Here is a 25,648-nt window from a genome sequence, read left to right on the forward strand (position 1 = left end):
AAAGTTTGATGACTAATTTAGAATGAAAGTCATAATTTAGGGATGAAACTGAAATATTTAAAAGTTTAAGGACAAATTTATAATGAGGGTCATATGTTAAAGATATGTCATGCAATTAACTCTATTTTATATATCATAAATCTAAATTATCATTTATATTAACCCATTTATGAACTTACTACTCGGGTGATAGGTTTATACCCGTTTAGGGTTCTAAGTTCGTTGTGGAAGCTTCGTAGAAATTTTAATGTCTCGTAGCTCAATCACAAGACATGGAGACAGCTGGGGATAGCTCTTCTTGGCTGGCTAGAAGAGCTATACGAATACCCATTTCTATGGCAGAATTTAAAAAGAAAAGAAAATAATTATTCATATCATCTTGATTGGACAAGAACGGATATAATTCAAAATGGGCACACAAGGAAAACAAAAATGTTTTGCAGGGGAGAAGTTCTTCAAATATGAAAGGATCTCAGCAGGGCTGAGTAACTAGCAGATTTCTAGTAAATTTTTGGGTCGAAACCATTTACAGACATGCCACCATCAACACATATAATCTGACCAGTTATGTAAGATGATGCAGGCATGCAAAGGAATGCTACCAAGGATGAAACCTCTGTCGGGTCTCCAAGTCGTCGTAGAGGGGTTCGAGAATACACCTCCTCTAAATATTCTTTGTTGCTGAGTACCTGGAAAAAAAGTAGTGTGATTAATGAAACTGGAAGATCACCTCAAAAGCTCAAAAAGGTTTCGATACTATGATTTGTAGAGAGAGATTCTAATTAGACGATGCATCGGTTTTTGTTTCCTGAATCTTGCTGAGAGAGCATATGCTATTGACATTCAAAATGGCAAAGAAGACATCATGCCCTGTAAACTACATTTAACAGCTAAGAATAACTCACAGAATTCTTACTGCGGAGTAAGTTAACTTGAGACAATCTAACGACGTAACAAGTATTAGACACAGGAAACAAGCATCTAAGTCTAAGCTATAATGCCGGCTAATCAAATTCATTGCCAGTCACTACGATAATCAGCATCATTGTGAAAATGTAATCAGGATCCAGTGCAAATAGTAAAGAAATGCGAGAGAAAAGCTAATTACTTGTTCCACCAAGGAAGTTCTGATGTACCAAGGTGCAACAGCATTACTCCTTATACTATCCTTTGCCCACTCACAAGCCAAGTTCTTTGTAAGTTGGTTGATAGCTCCTAGGCATCAAAATATACCACAACAGCCAAGTAAAGCAAAAGGAAATAATTGATTTGATTATGGAATTTAGCTTCACATATTAGCATTTTCAGTGAAATTTATCTTCTTAAATGTATACTACTTTTAGTTGCTCCTTGTAGTGACATGGACTTGAGTGAAACAAATCCAGACACCGAAGAGGTGAATACAACACTTCCTAATCCTGATGCTCTGAGAAGTGGATATGCAAGTTGGCACAAGTTGAATACAGATTCAAAATTGGTTGTCAAAAGAGTTGAAACTTCATCTGTGAAATCTACCATTGGTTTCCTTATGTTTGTCCCAACATAAGGAAACCAATGGTCCATTTTAGCTTTTAAGATAAAAGGAAGAAAAAGGACCCATTTATCCATTTCTAGCAATTAGTACACAAACAAACTGAATTCGAGAAACATGGCCCATTAGACTATATTGCTATAACTCTCACAGGCAAATAAACAAACATAACAGATACATTCAAATAGAGAGAGAGAAACTTACGAAGACATTGAGCTTGGAATCAAACAATGATGAAACCTTTTCCATTAAGCTCTCTCTTTGCGCTCTTAAGGACACATCGCATACAGAATCAGAAACTTCAAAGCCCAAACCTTTCCATTCGAGCAAGCACATGTCAAGCTCATTTTCATTACGAGAACATGTGTGCACCATTGCTCCAAGTCCCGCCAATTCCTCCACTATGGCATGCCTAGCAAAAAATGAAAAGAAGCCGGTTCAAGAAAAATCTCAAAGTTTTCTGCTTGTACATTACATGAAAACGAAAAGGACAAGCTTTTTCATGTTTATAAAAATGGAGGAATTTCTTGTTTTTACCCAATTCCACGAGTGCCGCCAGTTACAAGGGCTGTCATGCCTGTTGAAAATTGTTGCATTCCACCTCAAATAATTGGGAGGACACCGAAAAGTGGTTGGATTTTAGTTGAAATTAGATAATGGTAAAAATATATTTTTAGTCATTGTAATTTAGGGTATTTACAAATTAATCTTAAGTTTCAACTATAAATACCCTAGCTCATTTAGCTTTAAACCATCCCAAATCATTCTAGCTTTCTTCCAATACTAGAGAGAATTTAGAGAGTTTATTGAGAGTTGTTTTCTCCTTTTTATCAAGAGAGAATTATCATTGTTTTCTCCTTGGTAGATCGATAGAAGTTGTAATTCCTATTTTCTCATAGTGAAATTCTTCTACCGTTGCCCGTGGTTTTTACCCTATTTTATTTAGGGGTTTTCCACGTAAATTTTGTGTCTATTTTTATCTTCATTTTTATTTTCTCAAATTATCAGTTGCGATTTTGCTCTATCCAATATCCGTCTTCCGCAACAATTGGTATCCGAGCCAGATTTGAGTGTGTAATATCTGCTTATTGTCTTTGTGGTTGCCACCAAAAGGTGGATCCTCCAACATAAGAAAATAAGAAGTTATTACCCATTTTTTGAAGGTTCTAGAGAACTATTCACGATACTGAAATAGTGGGAGCTATCCGTAAAAGAAGCTATGACAACGAAATTTGATATTGAAAAATTCAATGGGAGAAATTTCTCATTGTGGAAATTGAGATGAAGGTCATCCTGAGGAAAGACGGTTGTCTAGCAGCTATCAGTGAAAGGCCGGTGGATTTCACAGATGAAAACAAATGGATCGAAATGGACGGGAATGCTATGACAAACTTTCATCTAGCATTAGCATATGAAGTATTGTCAAGCATCGAGGAAAAAAAGACAACAAATGAGATATGAGATCATCTCACCAAATTATACGAGGCCACATCGTTCCACAATAAAATTTTCCTTAAGAGAAAATTGTACACTCTCCGTATTCAGAATCTACTTCAGTGACGGAGCACTTAAATACACTGAATACTTTATTTTCTCAGCTTACATCCTTAAGCTGTAAAATAGGAGAACAAGAACGTGCTGAACTTCTACTTCAAAGTCTACCGGATTCGTATGATAACTCATCATCAACTTGACAAACAGTAATGTCACCAGTCTAGTCTTCGATGACGTTGCAGCTACTGTTCTACAAGAATAAAATCGGCGCAAGAATAAGGAAGACAGACAAGTAAATCTGCAACAAGCAGAAGCGTTGACAACGATGAGAGGGAGATCAACAGAACGTGGACAAAGCAGCAGTCACAAACATGGTAGATCGAAGTCAAGAAGCAAGAAGAATTTAAAGTGCTACAATTGTGGAAAGAATGGTCACTTGAAGAAGGATTGTTGGAGTCTAAATAAAAACTCCAATCCACAAGGCAATACTGCAAACACTTCAGATGATAGAGATGTTCTATGCTATGAAGCGTCAACCACCGTGGAAGGTAGAAAGAGATATGCAGACATATGGCTCATTGATTCGGGAGCAACATATCACATGACCTCAAGAAGAGAATGGTTCCATCATTATGAACCTGTCTCAGGAGGATCTGTGTATAGTTGCAATGATCATGCCTTAGAGATCATTGGCATGGGAACCATCAAATTGAAGATGTATGATGGAATAATTAAAGTTGTTCGAGATGTGCGGCACGTGAAAGGCCTGAAGAAAAATTTATTATCCTACGGATTGTTGGATAATAATGCAAGTAAGATTGAAACACGGAAATGAATCATGAAGGTGTTTCATGGAGCGCTTGTGGTGCTGAAAGGTGAAAAGATAGCTGCAAACTTGTACATGCTGAAGGGAGAGACTTTGGTAGAAGCAGAAGCCTTGTTGCCTCATGTAGTTCAGATTCGGCAATGCTATGGCATCAGAAACTTGGACACATGTCAGAACAAGGAATGAAAGTCCTTGTGGAGCAAAAGCTACTTCCAGGCTTAACAAATGTATCACTTCCTTTGTGTGAGCATTGCATAACAAGTAAGCAGCACCGGTTGAAATTCAACACATCAAATTCTAGAGGCAAAAGTGTTCTAGAATTGGTTCACTCTGATGTATGGCAAGCACCAGTTACATCCCTAGGCGGAGCAAAATACTTTGTCTCATTTATTGATGACTACTCTAGGAGATGTTGGGTGTACCCTATTAAGAAAAAGTCAGATGTGTTTTCCACTTTCAAAAACTTCAAAGCGCGGGTGGAACTTGATTCTGGAAATAAGATCAAGTGTTTCAGAACAGATAATGGAGGAGAATACACATGCAAAGAATTTGATGACTTTTGCAGGAAAGAAGGCATCAAAAGGCAGTTCACAGTGGCGAGCACTCCTCAACAAAATGGAGTGGCAGAGCGGATGAATAAAACCTTGTTAGAAAGAACAAGAGCAATGTTGAGGGATGCAGGCCTAGAAAAATCATTCTGGGCATAAGCAGTCAATACCGCCTGTTATTTGGTGAATCGAGCTCCATCAACTGCAATAGAGCTGAAGACACCAATGGAGATGTGGACTGGTAAACCAGCTGATTATTCAAACCTCCATATATTTGGAAGTATTATGTACGTGATGTACAACTCCCAATAAATCTCAAAGCTGGATCCAAAATCCAGGAAATACAAATTCTTGGGGTATGCTGATGGAGTACAGGGGTATCGCTTGTGGGATCCCACTGCCATAAAGTGATCATCAGCAAGGATGTCATCTTTGTAGAAGACAAGCTACAAAGAAAAGAAGACGATGATAGCACTGAAAAGTCAGAGACTACATAGATATATGTGGAAAAAGAGGTTGAACAAGGAGATTCTTTTGAAGCAGAACCAGTACAAGATGAACAAGAACCAGAGAATTCTGAAGCTCCAACAACTCATCAATCAGATCGTGTGAGAAGACGTCCCAATTGGCACTCGGATTATGTTATAGAAGGTAATATTGCATACTGTCTTTTAACAGAGGACGGTGAGCCATCAACATACCAGGAGGCAATAAACAGCTCAGATGCTTCACTGTGGATGATTACGATGCAAGAAGAAATCGAAGCCCTTCATAAAAATAATACATGAGACCTTGTGCCACTACCACAAGGAAGGAAGCCAATTGGTAAAAAATGGGTCTTCAAAATCAAGCGAAATGGTGACGATCAAGTTGAGAGGTATCGTGCAAGACTGGTGGTCAAAGGATATGCTCAAAAAGAAGGTATTGATTTCAATGAAATATTTTCTTCTGTGGTTCGACTAACAACAGTTCGAGTAGTTTTGGCAATGTGTGCTACATTGGACTTACATCTAGAGCAGCTAGATGTTAAAACAACTTTTCTTCATGGAAATCTTGAAGAAGAAAATTATATGCTCCAGCCTGAAGGTTTTGAAGAAAAAGAAAAGAAGAACTTGATTTGCAGGTTGAACAAATCTCTGTACGGTCTAAAGCAGGCCGAGGTGTTGGTATAAGAGATTTGATTCCTTCATTATGTGCCTTGAATACAACAGACTTAATGCTGACCCTTGTGCTTATTTCAAGAGGTCTGGTGATAACGATTTTGTTATATTGTTGTTGTATGTGGATGACATGTTGGTTGCAGGACCCAATAAAGATCATATTGAAGAATTGAAGGCACAACTGGCTAGGGAATTTGAAATGAAGGACTTGGGATCGGCAAACAAGATTATAGGGATGTAAATTCACCGAGACAGAAGTAATAGGAAGATTTGGCTTTCACAAAAGAATTATTTGAAGAAGATCTTGTCACGATTCAACATGCAAGATTGTAAGCCAATTTCTACCCCTCTTCCTATTAACTTTAAATTATCCTCCAGTATGAGTCCTAGCAGTGAAGAAGAGAGGATGGAGATGTCTCAAGTGCCGTATGCATCAGCAGTGGGAAGTTTAATGTTTGCTATGATATGCACAAGACCAGACATTGCACAAGCAGTGGGAGTGATTAGTGGTACATGGCGAATCCAGGCAAAGAGCATTGGAATATTGTAAAGAGGATCCTAAGATACATCAAAGGGACCTCAAATGTTGCATTATGTTACGGAGGATCAAGCTTACTTATAAATGGGTATATCGATTCTGACTATGCAGGGGATTTGGATAAAAACAAATCTACTACAGGATATGTGTTCAAAGTTGTTGGTGGAGCTGTAAGCTGGTTTCAAAATTGCAGTCAGTTGTGGCTACATCCACAACAGAGGCAGAATATGTAGCAGCTACACAAGCCAGTAAAGAAGCAATTTGGTTGAAGATGCTATTGGAGGAGCTTGGCACAATCAATAGTTTGTCTCTCTGTTTTGTGACAGTCAAAGCGCCTTGCATCTAGCAAGGAATCTAATATTTCATTCAAGGACAAAACACATACGAGTTCAATACCATTTCATTCGTGAAAAGGTGGAAGAAGGGACGATATATATGCAGAAGATTCATACCAATGACAACATAGCAGATTTCATGGCAAAGGCAATCAATGCTGATAAATTTACCTGGTGTCGATCCTCCTGTGGCCTGTCAGAAACGTAAGCAACATGAAGGTACAAGGTAGAAAGAATGGTGTGAAGAATGATTGTTCCAATCAAATCTTCAAGTGGGAGATTGTTGAAAATTGTTGCATTCCACCGAAAGGTGGAAAATTATAATTAAAAAAATATTAAAATTGTCAAACAATTGGGAGGGCACCGAAAAGTGGTTGGGTTTTAGTTGAAATTGGACAATGGTAAAAACACATTTTTAGTCATTGTAATTTAGGGTATTTACAAATTAGTCCTTAAGTTTCAACTATAAATGCCCTAGCTCATTTAGCTTCAAAACCATCCCAAAGCATTCTAGCTTTCTTACAATACTAGAGAGAATTTAGAGAGTTTCTTGAGAGTTGTTTTCTCCTTTTTATCAAGAGAGAATTATCATTGCTTTCTCCTTAGTAGATCGAGAGAAGTTGTAATTCCTATTTTCTCATAGTGAAATTCTTCTACCGTTGCCCGTTGTTTTTACCCTATTTTATTTAAGAGTTTTCCACGTAAATTTTGTGTCTCTTTTTATCTTCATTTTTATTTTCTCAAATTATCAGTTGCGATTTTGCTCTATCCGATAGCCGTCTTCCGCAACAATGCCTTGGAGTGACATGGTCCGAATCTGATTCAAAATGGGGCTTTTGTATGGAAGTGAGGAGGAAGTTAGGGGTTCGAAAGAGAAAATGAAATGGGTGTTAAGTCGGGGTTTGAAACAAGAAGAAAATGGGATTTGGGTGTTAACGACACCTGAAGAAGGCGGAGTGAGAGCTTGTTTCATTGTCGAAGGATGTGACAAGGCCTACTTGTTTTGATGAAAATAAATGAATGCTGCCAAGTCGTTCACCCCATATAAACCTTTACCCACTTAATCCATTTGTTTAATTGTTCACAATATTTATATTTTAAGTTGAATCTGGAATTGAAAAGGTAGGCTATAATTATTATAAATTTATTAAATCATGAAATAAGAATGGAATCATCATTGAACTTGTATTATAATAAATAAAAAATCAGTGTACTTTGTCATAGATGTGAATGTGTATTATATGCTCTTATCTCCATTTTTATCATAGTAAAAAGGCAAGGGCACCGATTTGAATGCTCTGTATTTTCCCACATTGTTCAAACGCTCATTCTCCAACCTGAAGAAATTCCAAACGCCACGGCGAATGATCTCTAAGCTAGCAACCACTGCAACCAAGGCTGACTTATGCAGGAACGGCACCGTTTGAATGCCTAACACTTGCTGCGTCCAAGCTAGTCTCAATACACAGTTCAACACCATGGCTATGTAATACACCCCTTTGTGTGGTACAGCAAGCTTATCTCGGAGCCAAGGGTTGGTTGAATTCCTGTTTAGAAGCCCCCAATCTATGACAATGTCCCAGTATAGGCTAGCCATTGTTGCAACGCCAGATGTTGCAGCTGCCAAGACCAGCCAAGTAGTTTTCTCAGCCCGGTTTTGATAAATGGTTCGAGTCGCAACAGCAGATATTGTCGAGAAGTATTTTAGACCATTCAGACCATGTGAAACATCTTTTTCTTCAAACAAACGTCGAAGACACTGAACGAAACGGATCCAATACGGAATAACGGCAACCACTATGTAAACTACTTTATAAACTTCACTTTTCTCACAGGTATTTGATCTCACTCTGAAGTTTCCCCAACCGTAGTAACAAATGTAGAACTCCAAACTTCTAATTGCTTGAACCTGGCTAGTAAACTGGTCTGCCAAGAAAAAGTCTGGGAGGGTGACCTTGTAAAGAGGTGCACAAACACAGTGAAATGCACATCTGATAAGAAGAATCGACTCGAACGGTATACGATATTAAAAGGGCAGAATGTTATTGAAAGGACAGCAATGAGCAAGAACAAGGGAATAAGTTCAGTTAGAGTTCTGAAGCTTTTAGTTCTTGGGTCAATCTCCATATCCAAATGTGAAATCACACCAGCTAATGCAAGCAGTGAAAGCCCGCTGCTAAGAAGAAGTACTTCTCTATATCCCAACTCTGTTCCTTGCTCGAAACCGAATATGACCGAATAGTTGACTCGATATCGCTTCCAGAAGTATATTTTTCAGCACACATGAGCATATGCAAGACAATATAACCAAACAGGTGGGAATATGTTGACCATGTATTTATCTCTGCCCTGGCTCTTGAGAATATTTCTAGCATGTATGTTCACAATAATTCCACTATAAGTGCAATGGAGCAACCAGAAAAGAAGCCACATAGAAATGTAATTCTATGTCTTTCTTTCTTAGCTTGTGGCCTTGAGTTTTCAGTCCCTTTCTGTGGTTTCCATAGCAAAGTGTTTAACATAAGTCTCCTCAACCCCTTCCAAAAGCTTAGTAACCTCATCAGAACTTCCAAGATAAGATTTGTCCACCATTTGCAAGTAAGATTTCGATGCATTTCGCGATGACACGTTGTCGTATTTCTTCATGATTTTGGAAAATGCCAACTGATTCAAGAAGCAGTAGCTTTTCAAAAGCCTAAACTTTCTATAGAATTCGACTAAAGCTTGAGAGATTTTTTCCTCCGCACTCCTCAGTTCTTGCTTGCTGAACGAAAAATCCGATTTTGAACTTTTGATTACACTTCTTAGTGTTTCTATAGGAGTTTCAAGCTCCACTTTGATCTTTACATGATCCAAGACATGTAATGGAGGTGGTCTAATGTGCCTATTAGCAGCTTCCTTCATTTCTTCAACTGAAATTCCATCACTGCTCATCTCGGTTGCATCCATCCGAGCCCGTCCATGCTTTCCCCATTGATGGAATGAGCCACTGATGACGATTTGAAGAAAACCCATGATCAGCAAGATCAACCATATCAGTTCCTCCCACAACTGGATTATCAACCTTAATCCTTAGAGCAATCAAAGCATTCATTTGCTTACTCAACTCATCAGCTTCCACCATAGATTCTTCAACTTTTTTCATATAAAACCTAACAATCTTATTGAACTCATCGTCAAGTCTCCTAAAGAAAAGCATCTCAAACTCACCTCCTTCTTCACCTGACCTAAGAAACATTGTCTGGTAATCCCCTTCAACCCCTCCTTCTTGAACCGCGCTCACTAATATAACTTCGTCCTCATGGTTCTTCATTGACGAAACTGGCTTATACTTATTTGTCAATCCACTAAATGCCCTATAAAGCGTTACCGTTCTCTTCAATGACCCTTTTCTCGTTCCTGTTGCCATCGTCGTTGGTGGCTTGTTTTGTTGTTTGAATCTTAAGATGTCTTTCAATATCGATTTCAGATTACTGTAATCCATGTATGCTTCCTTCCATTCTTGCACCATCTGTGCTGCAAACTCCTTCCCAAACTTCATCTTCTTCGATCACAAACAAACTCAAAGAAATAATTTTTAATGTGTTTTGAGTCTTGAGAATTTGAAATTATATAGAGGGGATTCCAATTTCCGGGGAATGGGGTAGTTTCTTTGTTTCTTGCTGTCTTTCCTTTAATAATGTCGTGATTTGCCATTTCTGGTACATAATCAGTATTGTTCGTTGAAGAATGATATGATGCCATCATGCACATTGGGCCTCTTATATTCTTGGTTGGATATGATCTGTAGTGACAAAAGATTACTATATTGAGCAATAAAACCCAAGTCTTTGTATGGTTCATATTTCATAAATGGTCATTATGTAAAATTTATATTATTTGTGTACCTAACAATAATTATAAATGGATTAAACATATTTGATTAGTTAATTAAGTTATTTTTATTTCTTCATATTTTTAAATAACTAATTCTAAACTCATTAGTAACACTCTTTTCCTTTCTCTAGAGTTTTATTTTTTCTATATAAGATTAGAATCTAATTTAAAATTTATCTATAATACTAATAATAAATAAATAAATAATTTCACAGATCTATAGTTTAGAATTTAAAATTTATCTATAATAATAATAAATAATAAAATAATTTCACATATCTATAGTTTAGAATTTAAAACTTAAAGTTTTGAATTATAAAATTTAAAATAAAAATAAACATATTAAGAAAATTCTGTATTGTATTAAATAATATCACTAGAATAATAGATCTCTTAAGTTAGATAAAAAGTAAAAAAAAACTTAGCATTTTAGAATAGAATAAATTAAATTAGAATGATTGCTTTTATAATAAACTTCAATAAATTCAACCCAAAATAATCTATTCATAAATCATATACATATGACTAAACAAAACAAATAATACTTATTATATATATTTAAAATTTTTATTTAAATATATATTATCTTATATTTGTCTCTTATTAAAAAAAACTTTATTCGATTATAATTTATAAGCGCCGGTATTAATGCTGAGCGTAGTTCTAGAAAAAGCGCATCGCAGCAGGAAAATAAGAAGAAAAAACGAAAAAAAAAACTGAACGAGCTCTTGAGCTACGCCACGTGGCCACGCTCCTTATAAACGGATGTAAACCTATTTATATTGCACTCTTTTAGTCTCATTTTCTCGTCCGCCCCTAAACTTTCTGTCCATTCCCTCTTTCTGTAATCTGTTAAGCTCCGATTCTCCAAAGTCCAAACCCTAGCTTCCCTTTCTTTGATTTCACTCCGTCGATCAAATTTTAAATCCCTCCCTTCTCACGACTCTCTGCTTTTTCTCCTAAAATTTTCCCAGAAAAAAAGATCCAAAATTGATATATTTGTCAGAAAAGAAAGAGAAGAATCCGAGGAGCTTGGTTAGAAGATTTGGCAAAAAATGACGTCGTCGACAACGAGCGCGGTTTACATCCACGTCATCGAAGACGTCATTAACAAGGTTCGCGATGAGTTTATCAACAACGGTGGACCAGGCGAAAGTGTCCTCAATGAACTCCAAGCAGTAAAAAGCCTTCTCCATTTCCTTCTTTCATTGAATTTGATTTTAGGGTTGTATCCGTTTTTTAGAAATTAGTAGGTTTTGGGACAATCTATGTTTATAGATTTGATCTGATTGAATACACTAAGGTTTGTTATTGATCTTACGGGAAGGAGATGATCTAGTTGACTTGATTGTTGGATGTTGGGTTTTAGCTTTGGGAGACGAAGATGATGATAGCGGGAGCTATCGTTGGTCGAGCAAGAGGTCTTCAGGTCGAAGCAACCTGCTCCCGGTAGCGCAATTACTCCAGTACACGATCTCAATGTTCCTTATGAGGGGCTGAGGAGTACGAACTCCTACAGCTGATATGCTTTTCCCTCCGGTAATGGGCTCATTTTAACAGCTTTTTATGATGTTTGATTGCGGTGATAATTTTTTTTTTTTTCTTTTGATAAGGAGTTTTTAATTGTGTAGACTCCTTTGCAAACACCTCTGCCTACACCGTTGCCAGAACTGCTGACGGCTCTATGTAACATCCCTACTGGAGGTAGTGATTATCTCACACCTGTGAACGATAGCGGTGGTAATGCTGAGGTAAAAGGTGGAAGGCCAAGCCCTTACATGGTATGAATCACTCTTTAACTGCCACTTTCCTTTAGGAAAATTGTGCTTTAGTTGTTGTAAGTTTCTACTTGCTTCTAAAGAAAAAGTAGCTGTTGGCTTGTTGTCGATGATTACCGATATTCTCTTTTTGTTTGTCATTCACAGCAATCTCCTTCTCGGGCAAATCAAAGGACCCCACTAAGTGTTGATTTAATGTCGGTTTAGTATTAAGTTAAGCGAGTATCAGTTTGAACGCACATGGTTTGTTAACGCTTAACAATTAAATTCTATTTTCAAGTAGCTTATGTGGAAGGGCGGGATGAAGTGGACAGAGGAACCTCAAATCAACCCCTGACGCAGGTAACTCCTGGTTTAGTAACGCCAGGCTGCATAATGACGTTTGGTTGTTATAGTAACTTCTGAATGTTATGGGAATATGCCCTTCAAAATCCTTGTTCCCATGTTGAAATGAGCTGTTGTTACCTTTGGTGATTAATTTTAATATTGGAGAAAATACCAGGATTTCTTTATGATGCCTCCTGGAAAGCGAAAACGTGAGGATTTTGCTACACAGTTAATAATGGTGGTGGTGGTGGCTATATACCCCAACAAGATGGAGCTGGAGACCCCACATCTGAAGTTGCGAAGACGTGGTTAGTTGTCCTTTGTTATATCTGGTGAAAATATAATTATTAGTGATTATGACTAAATCATATTATTATTAAATCATTAAATATCAAATCATTAGATTAATAGTAATTATCAAATCATTATTAGGTTTATTAGTAAGCAATCAATCAAGTTAATAATAACTTTTATTTGATCATTAATATAATAGTATATTATATTATTTAATAATTTATGAAATTATCTTATCTAATTTTTTAATCTAAATTAATTTATTTTTTTATTTGTAGAGAAAATGAGCAACAACTTTTCACGATTGTCCATTATAATGGACAGATAGGAAATGAGGTCGGAGTATTTTTCAGTCTGAAAAACCAATAAATATGATGTTCAAAAAAGACATCACATTTATAGAAATGAAGCATAAGATAGAAAGAAAAATTCGAGCTGCAGTGGATGGTTGAGGTATAGGTTTATGATATGCTCTAACCCAGTCAGATATGCTGCAGTTCCACTTGAAGAAGATGATGATATTGGAACCATGGTTGGATTACATGAGTCAACCAATATAGCAGTTATTGAATTATTTGTTGATGTGCGTAACATATGTGATGTTCCTGGGTCATCAAGAGGTGTGGCTCAAAATCCATCTGAAATGGCTTTATATAGTCAGTTGAGGAGCCGACATACAGGTTCCCGAACAGTTTTATGGCACTATTGGAAAGTGTAATGAAGTCGGGGGACATCTATAGCAGCAGAGTATGAGACGAGAAACATACCGGAATTGGTTGTTGATATTGACGCTGAAAATCGATGGGGAGAAATTCATGATGATTCAAGCGAAGATGAAGAAACTGAAGAACCCGTTTTGGGCGGCGACGAAAATATTTTGGTGGAGGTGCAATTGATGAAGTTCCGACACCGTATGAAGCTACTCTCACATGTACGAGATAGATTATGATGCAATGAGGGCACCTGAATTCCCAGACATGCCACATTTACCTCCGTACCAAATGACTGAATCATTCGATAATTCTGGTGAATTTTCAGTTGGGGTGCAATTCAGAGGAAAAAATGAAGCTACGCTGGCTATTAAAGAGTACTGCATTAAATGCCATGTTGATGTCCATGTTGCAGAGTCCAACCAGAAAACCCTATACGCAAAGTGTGTAAAATATGGCCCAGAGTGCAAGTGGAAGATCAGAGTGTCGAAAAATCAAAGGCACGATGTTTGGGTCATCACGAGGTACAATGGTTCGCACACATGTTTGCGAAACTCCATCGAACAAGACCACCGACTATTGGACTCCGATGTAATATGTGAATACGTGAAGGCGATGGTTGAAAAGGATCCAAGGATATCTTGTTCAGTGTTAGCTGCATCTATTCGAAGCCAATTTGGATATCAAGTAAAATATGGCAAGGTGTGGAATGCGAAAATGAAGGCAATGAAGTTGACGTATGGAGATTGGGATACATCGTACAATGAGCTACCACATTTGCTACAAGCAATGAAGCGATTTATCCCAGGAACTATAGTGAAGTCTCAAACCATGCCCGCATATGACGAAGAAGGTCAACTTCTGCCAGGGAAGAAAATATTTCATAGACTATTTTGGGCATTCAAGGCATGTATTGAAGGATTTCCATTTTGCAAACATATGATCCAAGTAGATGGTACGTGGTTGTATGGTCAATATAGGCATGTACTTTTGATGGCAGTTGCTCAAGATGGTGAGCGAAATATCTTCCCAATTGCATTCGCCATTGTTGAGGGAGAGACAACAGAGGCTTGGGATTTCTTTCTGACCAATCTACGTCAATATGTCGTTCGTGAAGATGGAGTTTGCTTGATATCCGATAGAGGAACGGGTATTTTGGCGGCAATTGAACGACCAGGAAGTCGTTGGATACCTCCGTATGCATATCCGACATTTTGTATCCATCATATTGGCAAGAATAGTATCGACCAGTTTCATAACGCACATATTCGTAGCGAGATAGTCAGCATGGGTAAGTTTTATTTTCAATATTTGTGTATTTTTACGTGGTTTTTTAATTGCGGTTTAACACAATATATTATGGAACAGGATACGAACTACGTCGACCAAATTTTGACAAGAGATTGGAGAATTTGAAGGTATTTTACGATGATCAGCGTGTTTGGAAGTGGGCTTCAAAAATACCGCGGGAAAAATGGTCGCAAGCATACGATGAAGGTCGGAGATACGGACATATGACCACAAACCTTGTTGAGGCCATTAATTCGGTACTAAAAGGTACACGCCATCTCCCAATAGCGAGTGTGGTGAAAGAGACGTACTTTAGACTGGGTAAAGTTTGGTCGGACAAAGGCAAGGAAATTGAGAGTCTCATAAATAGAGGTAAAACTTGGGCTCCTACAGTGGTGGAATCAATGGAAACAAATGAGCGATTGGCAACATCAATGGTTGTTCATAATTTCGACCGAGTTGGTCATACTTTTGTCGTGTCGTGCATACGTCGTAACGTCGGAGGAGAAGACCAAACATTTAGAGTTGATTTACGACACAAATGGTGTGATTGTGGTCGTTTTCAGACATGGAAATATCCATGTGCTCATGCAGTCGCTGCATGTATGTATGCTGGTGTAAGCGCATACACTTATGTTGATGAATGCTTCCACCTACGTAGGATATTAAATGTCTACAGCTATGTGTTCAGACAGATCCCGAATGAATCATATTGGCCCAAAAAGGATCATGATGAATGGCTACCAAATCCAATGCTTCGCAGAAGTCCAAAGGGTCGACCTGAGTCCACTCGAATTCATACCAGTGGATTTTCATGCTATAGAGAGAGGTCAAGCAAAGAGATGCGGATTATGTAGGGGTGAAGGCCATTCAAAAACAATTGTCCTAATTTACCAAGATATAGGCCTCATCATTAGTAATCATATATGTATTTCTATGTATTTATTATCATTATAAAAATGATTTAATAATGATTTAAATATTTAATGATTTGATGATTTAGTAATGATTTGATAATAATCATTATAGTAATGATTTGATAATAATCATTATAATAATGATTTAATAATGATTTAAATATTTAATGAACAAATTAGTAATGATTTGATAATAATCATTATAGTAATGATTTGATAATAATCATTATAATAATGATTTATTAATAATCATTATAAAATGATTTAATAATGAATTAAATATTTAATGATTTGATGATTTAGTAATGATTTGATAATAATCATTATAGTAATGATTTGATAATAATCATTATAATAATGATTTAATAATGATTTAAATATTTAATGATTTGATGATTTAGTAATTATTTGATAATAATCATTATAGTAATGATTTGATAATAATCTTATAATAATGATTTAGTAATGATTTAAATATTTAATGATTTGATGATTTAGTAATTATTTGATAATAATCATTATAGTAATGATTTGATAATAATCATTATAATAATGATTTAGTAATAATCATTATAAAAATGATTTAATAATGATTTAAATATTTAATGATTTGATGATTTAGTAATGATTTGATAATAATCATTATAATAATGATTTTATAATAATTATTTAGTTATTATTTAGAATACTAACAAATGAGTGTACAAGTGTGGATTACTGAGTTTAAATTTATACATAGTCGAATTTATGTATGATTTTTAAATATTTAATGATTTGATATCAATGATTTACTAATTATTATTAATAAGGATTTATTGTTAATATTTAATTATTTGATACTAATGATTTAAAATAGTTGATTTACTAAATATCTAATTATTTGATACTAGTAATGATTTGATACTAAAAATCATTGTTAAGGTAAAAAAGTAGTCTAATTTCAATAAATAATTTGTAATAAATAGCAAACGAGTTTACAATTGTTGTCGATGTCGGGGTGTTGTTGAATGATAATGTCGGGGCGGACGTGATACGTTGTGGCCGTTGTGGCTCAGGTATTGTACCCATCCCCCTCATTCATTGGGGGTATTTGAACTGTCATGTGTCAAAGTCATACGTCGACGAAAACGTAGGAGAATAGATGGGTGCCTCAGGCTGCAAAACTCTGGTATGTATACCGGGCCAGTAGAATCATCAACTGCGTGATGCAACGATTGTGGTGCGCTATTATCCACATCGGTCATTTCCGCTTCAGTTTGTAGAGATGAACTCCCACTCCCACTCGGTAGAGAGTATTCAGCTTTACCAATCTTTTCTTAAACCTCAAAAATTGTCGCCTCTCTACTATTGTTGTGAGGAACGGCTTTCCATTATCCAAAAAATAAGCAAGGTAAGCCGAAGTCTCAAAATTAAAGTCGTCGTCTTGAATGGCGTCAAGAGTTGGCATGAATGAAGCCCTATTGTTCCAAGCATTAATGTAGGTTGCATGCTTCTCAACCCAATTAACGCTTTCTTTACGACGACCATCAAATCTATGCAGTTCGTCATGCGTCTCAACCCAATTCACTGGACGACGACCATCTAAGTTTTGGAGGAGGTCATGATCCCATGGACTCCGCGGAATAGGTTGGTGGAAGTGGAATTGCCTCAGCACTCTATCCCCAAATTGGATCTCAACAAAAGCAAAATTGATCAATGGTGTAACAGCACACCAATATTGAAACCCATCTAAAATATCGTGCGGTATCAACGCAAATAATTCTTCATTCATGTATGGTCTCCAATTAAACTGTAAAATTACAAAAACAATAAAATTTATTTAAATCAGATAATATAGTTAATTTAAATAATAATTAAAAAATACAAATTATGCATACCTCCTTTTTGGCCTTAATGTCGATCTTCAACCTGAACTCTTTGTTGTTGTGCACCAACCCTGTGCCTTCAATTTTATGCCTCCATCTGTATATCAATCAAAACAAAAATAGAGACATTTTGTTCAATAATTTTAATCAAAATAAATATTTTTTAATTAATATTTTATATTAAAATAGAGGATTCATATTACCTTCCGCAAGTAGAAAGTCAACCGCAGTCCGACTAATCGGTGTCAAAAACGGAAGTCTATGCCAAGCCCATGATTGTAGCAGCAATAGACATCCACCGATTTCTACTGTATTATTATCATTCACGACTAATGACGCCTTGCACATCTCACGATACAAGAACGCCAATATCGCTGAACCCCAGCTATATTGCCTACAATTCTCAAAATTTGTTAAAAAAAGAAGATACTGAGTGTGAACATAACTACCGGATTTATCAGGCATCAAAATTCCCCCAATCAATTGTAATATATACGCTCGTGTTGCATATATATTTCGTGCTCCGTACTATTTGATTGAAGTTGAAATTCATTCTTCAACCATGACAACCTCACCCGCCACCCTTTACACTCTGGTGGTACGGGCGCTTTCCCAAGAAACAAGTTGCAAAGTTGTTCCACCTTATTAAACTCATGTGACATTACCACCGGCATCCCATTAGTTTGGACCCCGAGTTGCATTGCCACATCCTCCAAAGTTATCGTGCATTCGCCACACGGCAAATGAAACGTGTGCGTTTCTGGTCTCCAACGTTCAATCAACGCACTGATCAAACCTGGGACCAACTTGTAATCTCGCACAAATGTGATATACCAAAATCCAGCCTCTTGCAAATTTTCTTCTATTAGTGGGTGTGGCTTGGGCACTTTATGTAGTCGAAGACGAAGGACTCGCTGCTCGTCCTCCTACAATTAAATATTTCAAAAAATTATCACAATCATAAAATAATATTCAAATATTTATTAATTATAATTCATTAAACAAATATTTTATTCACCATTATTCCCAAATGACTTGAAATATGTTCATTGTCAAGCCTCAACAGTGGAATTTGGTCAGCCATTGGAATGAATCTGTAAAAAAAAATTAAACAACAATATTTAAAAATCATTTAATATAATCTAATATAAACTAACTAACTAATTTACAACACTAAACTTTAATATAATAGCTTATAATATAATAAACTAATAAACTAACAAACTAACTTTTTAAAATATAAGTTAAACGTAAACGCTAAACCCTTAAACAACTAATAAAATATTCTTCTATATAACTAAAACTAACTAATAAACTATTTTTTCATTATAATATACTACTAATAAACTTACTACCTAATTTTTATATATAAATTCAACAAACAAATATAACTTAACTATTTAACTAACACAAACTAATTAAATAATTTTTCATATAACTAACTATTAACAATACAAACTAATTAATTATTTTTTAACTATATAACTATCAAACATATACTAATTAAATATTTTTAATTTATGTATACTATAACTTAAACTAACAATCATATAACCCTAAACTAACAAACTAATTAGCTGCTTTTTGTTTTACCCTAAACCCTAAACTAACAAATTAAACATTTATAATAATAAACTAATTTAAATACAAAAAATTACCTTATCTCCCTTTCGAATTCTTCTTACTTTCCTTTCTCCCTTTCTTTCTTTCTTTCCTTTCTCCCTTTCTTTCTTTCTCGGCTGCAATCACTTCTCCCTTTCTTCTACAATCTCTTCTCCCTTTCTTTCTTTCTTTTATAACCGGCTGCCTCAATTATTTCACCAACCGACTGCCTTAATTATTTCACCAATAATTGTACAATTGCAGCTTCAATTATTGTACCAATTATTTCACATGCATGCAGCAATGGTTCACATGGTTTCATTGGGAGCCGTAGGCATGCAGCATGCACACGTGAAGGAATGGATGATGGGGCTGCATGTGAATGGATGATGGGGCTGCATGTGAATGGACGATGGGAATGGCGCCGGGACTACATGGCGACCTATAAGGTCGCCGGACTACATGGCGACCTATAAGGTCGCCGGGACTACATGGCGACCTACAAGGTCGCCTAGGCTGCATGGCGACCTCTCTCCTATTCCACTGCATGGCCACCATTCCACTGCATGGCCACCTCGCATGGCTCGCACTCGTATGGCTCGTATGCATGGGGACCTCGCATGGGGAGAACGACCTCTCTATTCCACTGCATGGCCACCTCGCATGGCTCGCACTCGTATGGCTCGTATGCATCTATTCCACTGCATGGCCACCTCGCATGGCTCGCACTCGTATGGCTCGTATGCATGGGGACCTCGCATGGGGAGAACGACCTCTCTATTCCACTGCATGGCCACCTCGCATGGCTCGCACTCGTATGGCTCGTATGCATGGGGAGAACCAGAACCATTGGCTCGTACGTTCCCGTATGTCGCCTGGATTGCATGGCGTCCTACAAGATCGCCTGGATTGCATGGCGTCCTATGGCATCACTGTAGAATTCACCCCATCCCAGCAATTAATCTGGGATGTGCACCATATCGTGAAAAAAAAAATCGAGAACATTATCTCGTGAATTCACCCCGCTCCTTATAAACGGATGTAAACCTATTTATATTGCACTCTTTTAGTCTCATTTTCTCGTCCGCCCCTAAACTTTCTGTCCATTCCCTCTTTCTGTAATCTGTTAAGCTCCGATTCTCCAAAGTCCAAACCCTAGCTTCCCTTTCTTTGATTTCACTCCGTCGATCAAATTTTAAATCCCTCCCTTCTCACGACTCTCTGCTTTTTCTCCTAAAAGATTTTCCCAGAAAAAAAAGAATCCAAGAATTGATATATTTGTCAGAAAAGAAAAAAAGAAGAATCCGAGGAGCTTGGTTAGAAGATTTGGCAAAAAAATGACGTCGTCGACAACGAGCGCGGTTTACATCCACGTCATCGAAGACGTCATTAACAAGGTTCGCGATGAGTTTGTCAACAACGGTGGACCAGGCGAAAGTGTCCTCAATGAACTCCAAGCAGTAAAAAGCCTTCTCCATTTCCTTCTTTCATTGAATTTGATTTTAGGGTTGTATCCGTTGTTTTAGAAATTAGTAGGTTTTGGGACAATCTATGTTTATAGATTTGATCTGATTGAATACACTAAGGTTTGTTATTGATCTTACGGGAAGGAGATTGATCTAGTTGACTTGATTGTGTTGGATGTTGGGTTTTAGCTTTGGGAGACGAAGATGATGATAGCGGGAGCTATCGTTGGTCGAGCAGAGAGGTCTTCAGGTCAGAAGCAACCTGCTCCCGGTAGCGCAATTACTCCAGTACACGATCTCAATGTTCCTTATGAGGGGACTGAGGAGTACGAAACTCCTACAGCTGATATGCTTTTCCCTCCGGTAATGGGCTCATTTTAACAGCTTTTATGATGTTTGATTGCGGTGATAATTTTTTGTTTTTTTCTTTTGATAAGGAGTTTTTAATTGTGTAGACTCCTTTGCAAACACCTCTGCCTACACCGTTGCCAGGAACTGCTGACGGCTCTATGTATAACATCCCTACTGGAGGTAGTGATTATCTCACACCTGTGAACGATAGCGGTGGTAATGCTGATGTAAAAGGTGGAAGGCCAAGCCCTTACATGGTATGAATCACTCTTTAACTGCCACTTTCCTTTAGGAAACATTGTGCTTTAGTTGTTGTAAGTTTCTACTTGCTTCTAAAGAAAAAAGTAGCTGTTTGGCTTGTTGTCGATTGATTACCGATATTCTCTTTTTGTTTGTCATTTCACAGCAATCTCCTTCTCCTTGGGCAAATCAAAGGACCCCACTAAGTGTTGATGTTAATGTCGGTTAGTATTAAGTTAAGCGAGTTATCAGTTTGAACGCACATGGTTTGTTAACGCTTAACAATTAAATTCTATTTTCAAGTAGCTTATGTGGAAGGGCGGGATGAAGTGGACAGAGGAACCTCAAATCAACCCCTGACGCAGGTAACTCCTGGTTTTAGTAACGCCAGGCTGCATAATGACGTTTGGTTGTTATAGTAACTTCTGAATGTTATGGGAATATGCCCTTCAAAAATCCTTGTTCCCATGTTGAAATGAGCTGTTGTTACCTTTGGTGATTAATTTTAATATTGGAGAAAATACCAGGATTTCTTTATGATGCCTCCTGGAAAGCGAAAACGTGAGGATTTTGCTACACAGTATAATAATGGTGGTGGTGGTGGCTATATACCCCAACAAGATGGAGCTGGAGACCCCACATCTGAAGTTGCGAAGACAGTGGTTAGTTGTCCTTTGTTATATCTGGTGAAAATATTAATAATGAAATGAGAATTGTAAGATTAATCTGATTCATATGTACTACACTTTGTTCTTCTGTGCGGTGGCTTTATGTTCATTTGGTCTAATACTGATTCTTTGCTAGTTGGACTAATATCAATTTCATAACTAGTGGCTGACGCAGATCAAGATCTTCCTCAAAGTTCTGTTTCTGGATTGTATTGGGGTTATGTCAGTCTTCTGTTTAGATACATGTTTTCCATTATCACTTGGCAGTTAACTGTTTTTCTGAATCAGTAAAGAAAATTATCAAAAATTTAAAGGCTGTGTTCTTTAGTGTCTTTTGACTCCAAACACTGTCAAAGGTTAAATGTCTTGACAGTTGTTATGTGACAGGTCTCTGAAATAGTGTGATAAGATGAGGTGACATTTCTCCACTTGTAACTATATCCTGACCTTTTAGCCTAAAATCTTTATCCATTGTTGTTACATCTGCTTCAGACAGTCTATTACATTTTTATGTCCCCGTCTTTTCCTTTTTGATTATTTTATCTTATTAAAAAATGGAAAAGCCAACTTAGTTCAAGCTCTGAGCTATTAGTCATTCTAATTGAGGTCTTTATGATAAGATGAGTTTGGTTTCCTCTGCTTATAATGATCCCTCCACCTGTTTGCCTAAATTCTTTTATCCATTATTGTTAGATCTGCTTGAGACTTTGTTATACCAGAAGGGTACTTTGATACCAAATCATTGTTAGAATATGTGAGTTTGATTTGTTGTGCACCTTCCGTAATCACATAGTTTTTCAGGAAAATCAGGCTAATTTCTTGGGTAGACATGACTCCGCAACCAAAGCAAAAAGCAAGATCTTAGCACACGTAGCTACTTCATCATCAAAGATTCTGCAACTAGATGGACCAATTCCTGATCCATTTGATGATATGCTTTCTACTCCCAATGTAAGTATCATATGCTTTCTAAGTATTCTTACTTCTCCAATTCTTGCAATTCTGGAACTTAGTGTTACCTTTAGGCATATGGTTTGCAATGGACCTTTTCTCTTCCTTTCTTTTATATATCATTGGAAAGTTCACCTACTTACATCTGTTGCCTTTTTATTTTCTTCTCTCATCTTGAAGATTTACAATTATCAAGGAGTTGTCAGTGATGACTACAACGTAGCAAACACACCTGCTCCAAATGGTAATTTGAATGGATGATTTGCTTGTGCATCTTTTGTCTGTTCCTCCCACCTCCGCCACCTCCTCTCTCATTTAGACACCTTGTTTTTTGGTTGACCTGCTTTCCTTGTTTCCTTGCCAGACCTTCAGGCTGCCACTCCTGCCCCTGTTTCCCAAAATAATACAGTAGATGACGACGAGGATGAACCATTGAATGAAGATGATGATGATGATGATTTGGATGATGTGGACCAGGAGGAGCTTAACACACAGCACCTAGTTTTGGCTCAATTTGACAAGGTGATATATTTCTGCAGCATCCTTTGTTGCTTCCCAGCCTCAGTAATTTGTATTTGTACAAGTTTCGGCAGTCTTATTTTGTTATATATTTTTGTTCTTAGGTGACTCGTACCAAGAGCCGATGGAAATGCACACTGAAGGATGGCATCATGCACATAAACAATAAGGACATCCTCTTTAACAAGGTGCTGCCTGATTAGTGGATGAAATGTGGCATGTTATAACTCTTCGATGCTTTCTGGCTTTTAGTCACCGTTCCTAAATTCAAGTTTTTTTTTGTTGTTGCCAAATTCATCTTTTACAGGCAACGGGGGAATTTGACTTCTGATTTTGTTAGAGAAATGTCTTTCACCATTATATGGCTGCAGTTGGGTTTAAAGAGCAAGGCAAGGGGTGTTTCATAAGTTTTCTTTAATTGATATCTAAGTGAGAGAGCTTTGATGGAAGGTCATGGGATTCCTTATTTTTAATGCCTTCCCTGAGACTTTGATTGAATGATTGTCGTATTGTACATAAACAAGGAAGAGCTTTTCGGCCTAAGAATGCTCTGTTACCTGAGATGCTTCATGAAGTTCTAATTTTTTTTCCTGCAATGGAATACCTAATTTCGTTTTATTATAATTCCTTCCTACTTTGCCTGCTTTTAGCGGAGAAAAAAATATCTGTTGCCTGTAGTCACAAGGCATAAGGATTATATGCATTGATTGTAGGGCTGAGCAACGAAACCGAGAAAACCGAAAAATCGACACGAATCGAGTAAAACGATTCGGTTCGGTTTGGCTTTAAACGGTTTGGTTTTCGTTTCGGTTTAAAGGTTTCATTTTTTTGATTCGGTTCGGTTCGGATTTTTCATATAGAATCCATTTGTTCCATATTGAACCGAATAAGCAATTTTTGTAAAAAAAATTATAGTTTTAAGTGATTTTTTTATTGAAAAACCGATAAACCGAACTGAAAAATTCGAACCGTTAAAAAAACCGAACTGAACCGAAAAAATCGGTTTCGGTTTTTTCAATTTTTTAACTATTCGATTTCGGTTTCGGTTTAAATATTGAAAATCCGTTTATTTCGGTTCGGTTCAATTTTTGGTAAAAAATCGAACCGAATCGAATACACCCCTAATTGATTGGGATTTCTCTAAATCTAGATGACTTTTGACTAGCAATACATTGAAACAATTATCAACACTTTGTTTATTTGTTTGGTCTGGTAGCATTCACTAAGAGCTAAAAGACACTAGCACAGAAATGCAGCATTAATCTGCCTTCGTGTTACTGCGGAGCAACGTAGGAAATGCAAAATCAACTGATATAACTGGGATGGAGCACGAATCTGATGATAATAAATATTTCTTACAAAGCAAAACAAGAGGCAACATAAATGGAGTGCATCATTGACAAAACCGCATCTGTTTTGAAACAAAATGGAAACCTACAGATGTCCGGCCCCAGCAAATGATGTTGGTATTGGTATTGCATCAGCTGTGGTATGGCTATCATGGGTCTGTGGGGGTGAAGTGAACGGTGTCAGCAAGGGAATTGGAGTTGCAGCTTTAGAAGTCTCAAAAGTAGCATTCAGCTCTAGTGATGCAGGCGCGTGCATCAGCTGTGGTATGAATATTTTTTGATTCATCTAGGTGTCTAATGTTACAAACGTTATCACTTTAGGTATCTTGACGTAACGACCGTTATAAAATTCCGTCAAGTGATATGTGTTACAATCTTAAAATTTTGAAATTTTTATTTTTTTTAAAAAGATAAAAATATTATTAAAAACCCACCCGCGTGCATGTCCCCTCCCTCTCCCTCAGTGCTCGTGATTTCAAAATTTTCAGGTTCAAACAGCCAACTAAACAGACGACCACATGGTCAAGGGGCCAGCTGCCACAGACGGATAAACGGTTAATTACCACGATCGGCCAAAGAGATTTAAAAGAGTAGGTATTTTTTATTTTAGGGATAGAAGTTTAGAGATTTAAAAATTTTGGGTTTGAGATGATAGCAAGAATTATGATTGATCAGTGGGTGGTTGGTGATGTAGATAACCGGTTGTTGGAGTAGAATAAGTAGGTGATGCAGATGATAGCAACAGTTAAAATTTTCATCAATTTATATTCAATACAAACTTAATTACCATTCAACGTTATTTACAAGTATGATTTACACAATCAGTAAGTGAATCATACACATATCTTAATAACAATAATGGACTGAATCTCAATCTTTCATCACCACTGAAAATGATAAACAAATAATATATTGAATCTAACCCATATTACTACCTTTAGTTATCGCACTTAATATAAACATAGACCAGAGTTATTGTTTGGTTGATCCAAAGCTTATCCAATATTAATTCA

At 36.8% G+C, this 25,648-nt stretch overlaps 3 protein-coding genes and 2 pseudogenes across 3 annotated transcripts; 2 read left to right on the forward strand and 3 right to left on the reverse strand.

Annotated features, from left to right (window-relative positions):
* Positions 1-500: 500 nt before the first annotated feature.
* LOC120180297 (tropinone reductase homolog At5g06060-like) lies at positions 501-7,405 on the reverse strand. The gene is made up of 6 exons (XM_039185649.1): positions 7,228-7,405; positions 2,069-2,108; positions 1,732-1,943; positions 1,338-1,568; positions 1,109-1,215; positions 501-689 (listed from the first exon to the last, which is right to left on the reverse strand). The coding sequence occupies exons 1-6, from the start codon at positions 7,403-7,405 to the stop codon at positions 501-503; spliced, it is 957 nt and encodes a 318-aa protein (XP_039041580.1).
* A 219-nt stretch (positions 7,406-7,624) lies between these two features.
* LOC120180279 lies at positions 7,625-9,358 on the reverse strand (annotated as a pseudogene).
* Positions 9,356-9,999, reverse strand: LOC120180303 (phosphate transporter PHO1 homolog 9-like). The gene has a single exon (XM_039185654.1). The coding sequence runs from the start codon at positions 9,971-9,973 to the stop codon at positions 9,356-9,358; it is 618 nt and encodes a 205-aa protein (XP_039041585.1). The 5' UTR covers positions 9,974-9,999.
* A 1,019-nt stretch (positions 10,000-11,018) lies between these two features.
* Positions 11,019-13,001, forward strand: LOC120179649 (annotated as a pseudogene).
* A 7,146-nt stretch (positions 13,002-20,147) lies between these two features.
* LOC120180360 (transcription initiation factor IIA large subunit-like) lies at positions 20,148-23,860 on the forward strand. The gene is made up of 12 exons (XM_039185703.1): positions 20,148-20,274; positions 20,351-20,551; positions 20,747-20,920; positions 21,013-21,165; positions 21,315-21,372; positions 21,455-21,513; positions 21,676-21,810; positions 22,618-22,767; positions 22,948-23,011; positions 23,132-23,289; positions 23,391-23,474; positions 23,594-23,860. The coding sequence occupies exons 2-12, from the start codon at positions 20,429-20,431 to the stop codon at positions 23,615-23,617; spliced, it is 1,182 nt and encodes a 393-aa protein (XP_039041634.1). The 5' UTR covers positions 20,148-20,274; positions 20,351-20,428; the 3' UTR covers positions 23,618-23,860.
* Positions 23,861-25,648: the final 1,788 nt, after the last annotated feature.

This window comes from Hibiscus syriacus, unplaced genomic scaffold (assembly GCF_006381635.1).
Source record: "Hibiscus syriacus cultivar Baekdansim isolate YM2019G1 unplaced genomic scaffold, ASM638163v2 tig00003715_pilon, whole genome shotgun sequence".
Classification (NCBI taxonomy): domain Eukaryota; kingdom Viridiplantae; phylum Streptophyta; class Magnoliopsida; order Malvales; family Malvaceae; genus Hibiscus; species Hibiscus syriacus.

Excerpts from the sequence above, each read along its gene's own strand:
- LOC120180360 (XM_039185703.1), top strand. The coding sequence starts at position 20,429 with ATGACGTCGTCGACAACGAGCGCGGTTTACATCCACGTCATCGAAGAC. Across the intron at positions 21,166-21,314 it reads GAAGGCCAAGCCCTTACATG|CAATCTCCTTCTCCTTGGGC; the intron begins GTATGAATCACT and ends GTCATTTCACAG. Across the intron at positions 21,811-22,617 it reads CTGAAGTTGCGAAGACAGTG|GAAAATCAGGCTAATTTCTT; the intron begins GTTAGTTGTCCT and ends ATAGTTTTTCAG.
- LOC120180297 (XM_039185649.1), bottom strand. The coding sequence starts at position 7,405 with ATGAAACAAGCTCTCACTCCGCCTTCTTCAGGTGTCGTTAACACCCAA. Across the intron at positions 1,944-2,068 it reads GGCGGCACTCGTGGAATTGG|GCATGCCATAGTGGAGGAAT; the intron begins GTAAAAACAAGA and ends ATTTTTTGCTAG. Across the intron at positions 690-1,108 it reads GAACTTCCTTGGTGGAACAA|GTACTCAGCAACAAAGAATA; the intron begins GTAATTAGCTTT and ends CTTTTTTTCCAG.
- LOC120180303 (XM_039185654.1), bottom strand. The coding sequence starts at position 9,973 with ATGAAGTTTGGGAAGGAGTTTGCAGCACAGATGGTGCAAGAATGGAAG.